Here is an 11591-nt window from a genome sequence, read left to right as displayed (position 1 = left end):
TGGGAGGATCAGGTTGCTCTTCATGTGGTTATGTTGAAAATCTTATTATTAAATTTTGTTAAATAGATATATTGTTGAAAAACTATTCAGCCATCAATCATCCATCCATATGAGGAGGAAAAGAGTGGAGTGGAGGTGCCGTGTAACAAGTGAAAAAGCCACATTTGGACCTTTAATGTATATTTTATATAAAACATTTGTTCTTTCTCCAACTTTCCAGGTCAAGAAAACCAGGCTTCAGTTATGGAAAACAAATGAAATCAATGTTTATTTGATGACAGAAAAATACAGACTGCAGAAAAAATGTGAATCATTTTAAACATCATTTCTCTCTGAAGCTCGTCTGAAATCAGAATCAAAGTTTTATTTTCAGCCTTTTTTTTTTTGTGCGCTTTATTTGTTCTGCTTCTTGGCTCGCTGATCTCACTACATGCATTCAGCTAACTTCTTTGCCAGCCAGGTATTAGCTTGTAGGACCAATCTAGCAGTGTCGGGCCCCAGTACCTGAGTTAACAAGTCTCTAGCTGCACAGTGCAGACTGCTTTCTTTTGCATCATCATGTTTATTGCCCGGAATTTTCTTGAGTAAGGCTTCCTGTGCCTCTTTGAGCATGTCGACTGTGTAATATGCCCCGTTGTTCTTTTTATCCATCTCAGTGATCTCCTTCTCTAGCTCAGCCACTTGTTCTTTGGCCTTGTCAACATCCTTACCAATGACACCAAATTTCTTTGATTCAAATCCATATTTCTCAAAAAAATCCACTATTTTTTTCTTATCATCTTCAGACAGTTCTTTCCTTACACCTGTGATCAAGGGGAGAAAGTAACGCATTGAATCGTTACCAAACATCAACTTAAAGAGTTCCATTCTGTCCTTGTCATGTTTGTTAAAATAATTCTCCCATTCCTGCACATACAGGAACACGTGAGGGCCACGCTGAGAACCAGACTTGAAGATGGATGTGACGATCTCACTCAGCACCTCTTTTTCGTCTTTGTCTTTCTGGCACAGACCAGGAGCGTCAACCAAAACCATCTTTGACTTTGTCTCCGTCAGATGTTTTTCCATGATGTCCTTGGCTGAAGTCACCAGAGTTGTAGTCCTTCCAATGAGCACGACCCTCAGCTCCTCTGCTGGAGAAATTTACAGACATGTTAATGTTAGTTAGCAGGTATGTGTTACATCCCTGTGGCTAACATAGATATAACATGAGGCGCGACTCCCAACTCCAACCACTCCCAAGAAAAGGCCACAGCACAGAACATGTGAGGATGCAAAGCAGCAGTTTATTTGTTTCAGACATGAGCAGTACCAAAACAACAAACTGCAGGTTCTAAGGTTCCAACCTTCTCTAACCAGGAACAAAAGGGAAACAAAACACAATCTCTAACCTACACTCCTAACCAATAACAAGAGAAAAAGGGTTACAACCAAAATTACTTCTCACTCCCACTTAGCTGCTGCAGTGCTCAATATATACACTAGGTATTTACAATGTTCTACATACAAGGCTATTTATAAAAACTCAGGCTTGCAATAACAATGTGAGGTAAACAACTTACCCCACACTATTCACTCAGAATTCACACACACACATGCACACATCCTAGTGGGAGGGACCAAATAGATAAACATGTACATGATCTTGGATCATAAATCAAACATTTCCCCTTAAAATAAATGTTTGATTCATGACCTGAGCAGAACATCAGCCATGATGTTTTCTGAGCCTTTTTATGGTGATGTTGAAATCCTGGAGTAACAAAGACCAACGTATGAGGCCTCCAAGTCAAGAAGACAAGAGGGTTGGAACAGGGCTGGAGCCAGGGTACACTTCAAAATGTTTCCATGCCAGTAATGAGGCTAAGGCCTCTTTTTCAGTCACACTGTAATGCAGTTGGTGTTTTTTAAAATTTTGGATGGTCAATGCCATTTACATCCTCCTGCAAGAGCACTGCACCAGCCCCCAGAGCACTGACATCCACCTCAAGTTTGAACAGGTGTGTGAAATCTGGAGCAGCAAGCACAGGAGCACTGCAGAGGAGCACTCCTCATAAGCATACTGACATTCCTCTGACCACAAAGACAGGTGACCTGGGGCTGGCACGACTTTACAGAATTATCGGTAATAACCAGCCATGCCTAGAAAGCAGCACAGTTCACGGCACGTTTGAGGAGCTGGGAAATCTAATACTGCCTGAACTATATCAGCAGCTGGAAGAATCTGATTGTGTCCCATTTGTTTACCCAGACAGGTAACCATGGCTTTACCAAACTCACATTTCATTGAGGGTTTTGATGTGTTCAGTCCAGGTGGATGAGTAGGAAACCTTATCATCCAAGTAAACTTTGCAATTATTGACCCCGGAGAGAACGGCTTTCATTAGCCGCTGGAATGTTGCAGGCATTTTAATCCAGATGGCATCAAGGTACAGTGGGGAAAATAATGAATGAACGAATGAATGAATGAATGAATGAAGGTTTTATTGCCATGTGGGTGAACAGGTTCACACATTGAAAATTGCAATTAACAGAGCACCCATCCAAGAATACAACAAACACAACACGGGGGGACAGGTGTCCTGAGGTTATGCAGCCGACTTGCAGCGCTACCTTTACAGTTCCCCGAAAAAGAAAACAACACACATCATGGGGTAGTTAGGTAAAAAAAAAGTCATCTGGTACGGTGCTCAAAATGAGCACCATACCAGGGTCCAAAAAACCACCTTAGCATATTTGCACATTTAAAGCCAGGATAGCAATATGGTGGGTGAGGTCAGGGTCAAGAGGGGATGCAGGCGGAGACGAGAAGGTGGGGGCATTGTGGAGCCAGATGCCAGCTCCTAGCCAAAACAGTTCGCTGATAGTGATGGAATTTCATCGGCGGCCGTGGTACACCAGATCCAGCTTCACAAATCACAAGCGGAGTGGAGGGGAAGAGCAACCGTCAGAATCAGAATCAGAATCAGAATCAGAAGGTTTTTATTGCCATATGGGTGAACAGGTTCACAGCATTAGGAAATTGCTGCGGTACTTCGTGCTTACAGAAAAAAACAAATAAGTATAAAAACTATAAGACAATATACAAGTATACAAATTGCAAATATACAGAGATATTAGAGCTATAACTATAGCACAATATTACAAAATTACAAAATATACAGTGCAGAGACTAATTAAAAGATAGAAGAATGTAGACTATATTCCACTAATATGTACATCAGTGCAGTCAGACAGGTGCATAGACATAGGGTCATCAGCGTTTGTGGAGGGTGGTGGTAACAGTCTTAGGGTAATTGTTCATGAGTCCAACAGCAGAGGGGAAGAAACTGTTCTTATGGCGGGAGGTTCTGGTCCGTATGGACCGTAGCCTCCTGCCTGAGGGGAGAGGGTCAAAAAGTCTGTGCCCAGGGTGAGAGTGGTCGGCTGTGATCCGACCTGCACGCCCCAGTGTCCTGGAGGTGTACAGGTCCTGGAGAGATGGGAGGTTACAGCCAATCACCTTCTCAGCAGAGTGCACAACGCGCTGTCACACATAGTCCTGGAGAGATATGGTTGCCAGCCCAAGGCCAGCAGGGGAGCCGAATTCCCGATAATGCAGATGTTGTTTTGGAACAGGCTGCTTGTTTTTTTTTTTCCAACAGCCTTCAGTCTCACTGGGGAACCATTCAGTAAATCCAATATTCCAAATTCATTAGTTACCGTCCTCATTGTGCAGAACCGAACCTTATCTCCAGATCTAACCTCGCCTGCGAGCATGTTAACTTTACAGCTCAGGTCCACCAGGCTTTGAGTCTGAGTCTGTACGGCTCTGGACAGGCCGTCCACCTGGGTCGGCAGCCTCTGCAGATGTCGAACTGCCACCCAGATTTTCTTGATTTCCCGGTAAATCAGGTATCCTCCGAGCCCAAACAGAAAAGATACTGCTACCACAAGGCCGAATATGTAGGCGTCTTCCACGTCTTCAACCTCAAGGGCCGAGAAGTATTTATAATCACATTGTGTGATGTTTAAATAATTTATAATCACATTGTGTGATGTTTAAATAATTAATCCGCATTTTATTGCATGAAAAAAGTATTTGTTCACCTACCAACTAGCAAGAATTCTGACTCTCACAGACCTGTTTGAACTCATTACCTGTATTAAAGACACCTGTCCACACATTCAATCAATCACACTCCAACCTCTCCACCATGCCCAAGACCAAAGAGCTGTCCAAGGACACCAGGGACAAAATTGTAGACCTGTACAAGGCTGGAATGGGCTACAGGACAATAGGCAAGCAGCTTGGTGAGAAGGCAATAACTGTTGGTTCAATTATCAGTCTGGTCCTCAGTCTGGGGCTCCATGCAAGCTCTGACCTTGTGGGGTAAGGATGAGAAAGGTCAGGAATCAGCCCAGAACTACACAGGGGGACCTGGTCAATGACTTGAATAGAGCTGGGATCACAGACTCAAAGATGACTGTTAGTAACAAAGTATGTCATCATGGATTAAAATCCAGCAGGGCACGCAAGGTCCCCCTGCTCACACCAGCAAATATCCAGGCCCATTCAAAGTTCACCAGTGACCACCTGGATGATCCAGAGGAGCCATGGGAGAAGGTCATGTGGTCAGATGATACCAAAATAGAGCTTTTTGGTATCAACTCCACTCACCATGTTTGGAGGAAGAAGAAGGAGGAGTACAACCCCAAGAACACCGAAGCATGGGGGTGGAAACATCATACTCTGGGGGTGCTTTTCTGCAAATGGGACAGGATGACTGCACTGTATTGAAGGGAGGATGGATGGGGTCATGTATCACTTGATTTTGGCCAACAACTTCCTTCCTTCAGTAAGGCCATTGAAAACGGATGGGGTCATGAGCTGAAACCCAATGTTGTCCAGTGACAGCACCGAAACCTGAAAGATCTGAATTAGATCTGTATGGAGGAGTCGGCCAAAATCCCTGCTGCAGTGTGTGCAGACTTGGTCAAGAACTACAGAAACTATATTTGCAAACAAATATTTCTGTACCAATTATTAAGTTCTGTTTTTCTGCTGTAAGGTACAGTACCAGTGACAGGTAGACACTGGCTCCAAAACATCTGGCTCTAAAGATCTTGTTGGCTATAACAATAATTCAGTGTTAAAAATGCTAATTTAAATTACATCTGAGCACTTTAATAAATGATCACTTTGGAAATGAGTGCTATTGTTAATAACTCTGATGCCCTGCCCCTGTGCCTGGCTCTCTGGGGCGAGATGGGCACCCTTTGCTCTGTCGGGGGGGTGGCGGGGGTGGTGGGTGTGAGGGTTTTGGGTGGGTGTCTTGTGGGCTGGGTTGTCCTGTGCTGCTGGGGCTGAGTCTGGGCGCCCGGGTTGTCCTGGCTGCTGTGCCTCCTGGGTTTCTGGGTCTGTTCACTGTCCCTCGGCTCGTGTGGTGCTCTGGGCTTCGTTTCTGGGTGCCTGTGCCACCTGGGTGGGACCGGGTTGTGTTCTCGGCCTCTGTTGGCGTTGTAGAGACCCTCAGACCCTGATGTAGACCTTCCTGCATGTTTCTGCCCTGGCACGGGTGTTTCCACTGCTTCTTGGCCTTTGATGCAGGTTGCTGACACTTGGCTTCTTGTTGCCATCCTGTGCTGTGATGTTTGGACTCACCACACTGACTGATTTGGTTTCTGATCTCTCTTTGTCCTTGTTTAAGGGTCTGGATGCAGGTTGTCACTGAGGTGCTTTTAGTCTTGTTTATTTTATTTGTAAAGGGGAAGAAAAAAAATCTTGTGATGAGCTGGGATCACTACGTTAAATTTGGAAGGGAGCACAAGTATGTCTTCACAAGTGCATGAACATGGGCACGTATGTGCACAGGGACATGCACGCATGAGCGCGCACACACACACACACACACACACACACACACACACACACACACACACACACACACACACACACTCCAAAAAAAAAAAGGGGGGGGGGCAATGATGCATTAAAACACTACCAACCGACAGATATCCCAGCCTGTAGCAGATATCATAAATGACTTTTTTCTTTTTCAGGTTCCTGCCTGTTTATGCTGCATAGCTGGGTACCTGTCAACACTTTTCTTCCTTTGAGGCCCTTAAAAAAAAAAAAAAAAAGAACTGACAGCTGTGATTGGCAGACAGCTCCTGATCTTAGCACGTTATCCTTGTTGTTCCAACCAAGTTCTTGTCTATGGTAAAATATTACTGCATCCATAATGGCTCAGAATTATGTTTTACATATCTTTTAGTCTCTAATGCATCTCAGAGTTGTTTTACAGTTGAGCCAACAGTTGTTTTTGTCCCTCATCAGCTTAAATCTTTGTTTTCTATAAATTTGCTTGTTTCTCCCTCTTTCACACTCTAAAGCTCCAGTTTCAGGTGTTATTTTCTCAATGAGCTGATCCAGTCCAGAGACTGACTAATTACTGTTATATTACAGACTGACTAATTACTGTTACAATTACAGACTGACTAATTACTGTTATATTACAGACTGACTAATTACTGTTACAATTACAGACTGACTAATTACTGTTACAATTACAGACTGACTAATTACTGTTATATTACAGACTGACTAATTACTGTTACAATTACAGACTGACTAATTACTGTTACAATTACAGACTGACTAATTACTGTTATATTACAGACTGACTAATTACTGTTATATTTTTTAAGGACCCAACAACTTTATGCAGTTCACTTCTGTCAGTCAGCCCCTCTGTGCACTTTGGTGTCTCATGTTGCTGATTTGTGCAAAAATCACTTCTTACATTGTTCAGCTGTAATTTGCATCATTGGACCTTTTTATAACCAGATCATATCAAAGATCTTTTTATGCACATGTATTCTTTTTTTTTTTTACATATGCAGAAATAAGTAATCACATTTAAGAAAATCTAATCATCCAAATATATCAATGTAAGAAGCAACATGTAGATTTTATTGGGAAGTTAAGTCATAAGAAATTAGGTGTGCAAAGATAGTAAAGCAAATCTAGGTGTATGAAAAAAATGAACATTAAAATATATAGACAAGTTTAGGATTTATTGTGATAAATGAGAAGTTTCTGGTTGTAATAACAGCTAAAACATTAATAGGAGGACAAAAAGCTCTGCTCTGCTGGTTCATCTACAACATGAATGAAGTTAAAATATACTTACCAGGCTTGGACATTGTTTTTGGTTTTGCTGGATGATCTTTGAAGTCTTGAGAGAGTTGATGTGTTGTACTTGTAGTTTGTCATTTCATCTTTATATTCTAAAGTGTCTGTAGATCCCTCCCCTTAAAGACAGGTCATCTGTTACCTCAGCAGTTTGACAAAGAGCCAGCCAATCAGAGACCAGAAAACAAAATCTCAGCAAGCAGCAAACAAGTTCATTTTATTTTAGATGTGAGTTTACTGCATGCTTTATTTGTATTTAATTTTCTATAAACATTGTTTTATATAGAATTTGTAGTATTATGTGTTACTATTTCCATGCATGTACCTGCTCCCATGTGGTATGGGTGCTGTGGTATTCACTTACCTTTCTCTGGGATGCAGCTCCCAAAGAAGGCAGAGAAACCCTGGTTAGTTGCAGTTATCTTCAGTGGGATGGAGGAAGTGTATTTTTGCTCCATGCAGCAGAATTATCAAATAGAAAAAAGTAGATGGAAATGTAAGGTGGTCTCTGATGACCTTTCCAGCTGAGTGAGATGATTTTCAGAGCCCAAGTCATGATACTAGCAGCATAGCTTCTTCTCCTGTCCCTCCTGCACTTTCCTGCTCTGTGTTTAGTTACTCCTCGGCCTCCTTTAGCAGTAACAGTACTTGTACTAAATGTATCCTGTTTGTAGCTTTGGAGGCAAGGCTCAGTCAGTTGGCAACTCGGCTCCAAACTCTGGAAAATCCAGTAGCTACCCAGGCCCCTGCAGACCAAGGTAATTTAGCTGCCATTAGCTCCCCCCCAACAGATCCTGAGCAGCAGGGAAAGCAGGCCGGCTGGGTGACTGTGAGGAGGAAGCGTAGTTCTAAACAGAAGGCCCGGGTACACCACCAACCTGTTCACATCTCACGCTGAGGAACAAACTCTGGTTATTGGCGACTCTGTTTTGAGAAACGTGAAGCTAGACGCCAGCGACCATAGTCAAATGTCTTCCAGGGGAGGAAATGGTATCTCACTAGCCCTCCGTAAAGCTAGGACATCTTGCTACTCATCATTAATTGAAGAAAATAAGAACAACCCCAGGTTTGTTTTCAGCACTGTAGCCAGGCTGACAAAGAGTCAGAGCTCTGTAGAGCCGAGTATTCCTTTCACTTTAACTAGTAGTGACTTCATGGATTTCTTTACAAATAAAATTTTAGACATTATAGAAAAAATTATTCATAACCATGTCAAAGATTTATCTTCATGTTCGGCTGCTTTCAGCACTGCTGGTATTTGTTTAGACTCTTTGGCTCCAGTTGATCTTTCAGACTTTCTTTTTTTTAGCCTGTCATGTCTGGCAGTTTTCACAATCAGAATGATGATCCGAATACACTGATGTAACAAACATATTTACTTTTACAAGAACAGCTCTATAAGTTTTCTATAGGCTATTCGTGTTAATGTTTGTATTTTTATTTTTTATTTAGTTATTTATGCCAGGCCTGACAGGCAATAAGGAAAGGGATAGAGAAAAGGGGAGAAAAAACATAAGGGGGAACAAAGGGGAGAAAGGAAAGAAAAATACTCAAAGATATACATACATACACACACACATTCACATGTCTATACAAATGCATACACATATACACACATACACACAATTTTGCTGTTTGCAGTAATGTGTGTATGCGCCTCTGTCATGGAATGTACTCAATGAGGGTAAGAACTGCAACCATGCCCCCCTGATGCAGAGGCAAATAGGAAAGGACCCAGGGGACCCAGGCCATCCACAGCCCACTAGGAGCTCAGAAGATCTGAGGCCACACATCCTGATGGCAACCGCGTGCACACCCCAGAGGAGGAAGGAGGGAGACCCCAGACGGAGCCCCCACGGCCAAAGGGCAAGAGTCCAGAGAGCCAGAGGCAATGAGCAGCCCACCCCCCCGCAGGCCGGCACCCTCAGCACGAGCCGAGCACGCGGGCCCCGAGGCCCCAAGCGCCCGAGAACCGCCCAACACCCGGCAGAGCCTCCCCCAATGCCACGGAGGCCCAAGCCACCCCCAGGCCACAGCCGCCAAGGGAGCGGGTCAGAAACCACGCCAAGACATCCGGCCACATACCCCGGGACACACGGGCACCCACAACCCCAGGGGTGGCAGTGACGATCAGTGGGGAGCAGCGTGGAGCGGTAGGGACACACACATGCACACATGCAGGCACACACACATGCATGCACACACACACACGGATTCCATACATGGACCCCTAGTGTGTGAGAGTGGGTACCAGCACAGAGCCAGCGGCAACCCAGGGAAGCAGCCAACCCAGCCCCGAACAACTAGCCAGTCCCCACCCCAGGCAGGGTGCAAGACACTGGGGTGTGAGAAGACCCGCCCACCCCCTAGTCCCACCCAACATGTGGAGGGGGTGATGTGAGTATATGTAATGAGAAGAATATTTATGACTGTGTGAAAGCTATGGTGCTATTAAAATTGGAGGGACAGATGTAATACGAGCCTGAGTGGCCACACCCCCAGGACACCACCATGCTCCAGGCCAGCACCCACCACCCACACTGCAAACACACACCCCACAGGCATACAAAAGACAACAAATATCACACTCACACACACAATTACAATAAACATCACACTCTCACTCTCATCCACACACACACACACACACATACACATACACACAGTGGTCCTGAGTCCATGACCAACTGGCCCCATGTGGGAAACTGCTGCTCCCTTACCTGAGCGCCCCACACCCCCACAGGGAGGGACACTCAGAATCCCGGAATGCCAGCCAGACATCTCGACGCAGGTCAACCCACCCCGTATGGCGGCGAGAGGGGCCCAACTGGGAAACAGACAACCCCAGGCACCAGGGCCCCAGACCCAGCACTCCGGCCCCGCAGAGGAAGCTGGCCACCCGGACGGGGCCAGCACCCACCACGGGCCCCCCAGCCCCCCAGCCCCACACCCCAAGACCATAAGAGCATCCGTCCAAGCACTGCTGGTATTCGTTTAGACTCTTTTGCTCCAGTTGATCTTTCAGAGTTAACTTCAATAGTTACTTCCTCCAAACCAGCAACATGTTTATTAGATCCCATTCCTACTAGACTGTTCAAACAAGTCTTTCCAATTATTGATGCTTCTATCTTAAAAATGATCAATCAGTCTTTATTAGTTGGCTATGTACCACAGACCTTCAAGGTGGCTTTAATTAAACCTCTACTTAAAAAGCCATCACTGACCCAGCTGTCTTAGCTAATTATAGGCCAATCTCCAACCTTCCTTTTCTCTCAAAAATTCTTGAAAGAGTAGTTGTAAAACAGCTAACTGATCATCTGCAGAGGAACGGTTTATTTGAAGAGTTTCAGTCAGGTTTCAGAATTCATCACAGTACAGAAACAGCATTAGTGAAGGTTACCAATGATCTTCTTACAGCCTCTGACAGTGGACTCATCTCTGTTCTTGTCCTGTTGGACCTCAGTGCAGCTTTAATACTGTTGACCATAACATTTTATTACAGAGATTAGAGCTTGCTATAGGTATTAAAGGTACTGCACTGTATTATTAGAAAGCATTGCATCAATTTTCATTGTTATGCAGATGATACTCAGCTTTACCTATTAATGAAGCCAGATGATGCACATCAATTAGTTAAACTGCAGGAATGTGTTAAGGGCATAAAGGCCTGGATGATCTCTAATTTCCTGCTTCTAAATTCAGATCAAACTAGAAAGATGTATTTCCTACAGAAAATGCACTGTGAATGCTGCATGCTGAAAGATTGCAGCTGAAATGCCAAGAAATGCTTCAAACAGCTGAAACTTTATTTGCTTAATGAGCTTCAGCAGCTGAAGAAGACAAAAAAAAATTATTTGAAATGCAAAACAGCCGAAATTGTCAACAAAGGAGCTACATTGAACTTGATTTTTCTGAAAGGGGAGAAAAACAGCCTGAAGAAATTTTAACTGTAGTTGAAGAAAAACCATAAAAGACATTGAAATTGGTGAAATTGGCCACCATGACTGAAGTGGCTATGGCAGCTGATGACCTTGGTGAAAAAGGAGGAGGTCCGCACACCAACAAACTCCTGGAAATGTTTTAATCCATCGGTATTTCAGAAAGTAACGTTTCGGGCTGCAGAAGGGCATTGCAGCCTGAAACGTTACTTTCTGAAATGCCGATGGATTAAAACATTTCCAGGAGCTTGTTGGTGTGCAGACCTCCTTCTTTTTCATTGAGTTCTGTTCGGATCCAGCACCCAGTTTAATCTTTGTGGATGTGGGTGTTTCGCTCTTATTAAGCTGATGACCTTGGGCCATTTTGCCTGTTGAAGTTTGTGTAAATTAAGTGCAATGCCTATGTGCAACCAGTAGGTGAGCACAGGGTTGGCAAAGAGTTAGAAGATCTTTTTCTTCTTCAACTCAAGTTTGTT

The 11591-nt window shown here is 44.0% G+C and overlaps 1 protein-coding gene across 2 annotated transcripts; it reads right to left on the bottom strand.

The window, feature by feature from the left end:
• Positions 1–309: 309 nt before the first annotated feature.
• On the bottom strand, positions 310–7230 carry LOC115785097 (uncharacterized). 2 transcript variants are annotated; one of them, XM_030736564.1, is made up of 2 exons: positions 7176–7230; positions 310–1133 (listed from the first exon to the last, which is right to left on the bottom strand). In XM_030736564.1, exons 1-2 carry the CDS (start codon positions 7186–7188, stop codon positions 427–429), a joined length of 720 nt encoding a protein of 239 aa, XP_030592424.1. In that variant the 5' UTR covers positions 7189–7230; the 3' UTR covers positions 310–426. The 2 variants fall into 2 exon arrangements, with proteins under 2 accessions (XP_030592424.1, XP_030592425.1); XM_030736565.1 differs by having other exon boundaries at positions 310–1130.
• Between the last annotated feature and the right edge of the window lie 4361 nt (positions 7231–11591).

This window comes from Archocentrus centrarchus, chromosome 8 (assembly GCF_007364275.1).
Source record: "Archocentrus centrarchus isolate MPI-CPG fArcCen1 chromosome 8, fArcCen1, whole genome shotgun sequence".
Classification (NCBI taxonomy): domain Eukaryota; kingdom Metazoa; phylum Chordata; class Actinopteri; order Cichliformes; family Cichlidae; genus Archocentrus; species Archocentrus centrarchus.
The sequence above is the reverse complement of the archived record's forward strand: the minus strand, read 5'-3'. Positions and strand labels throughout refer to the sequence as shown.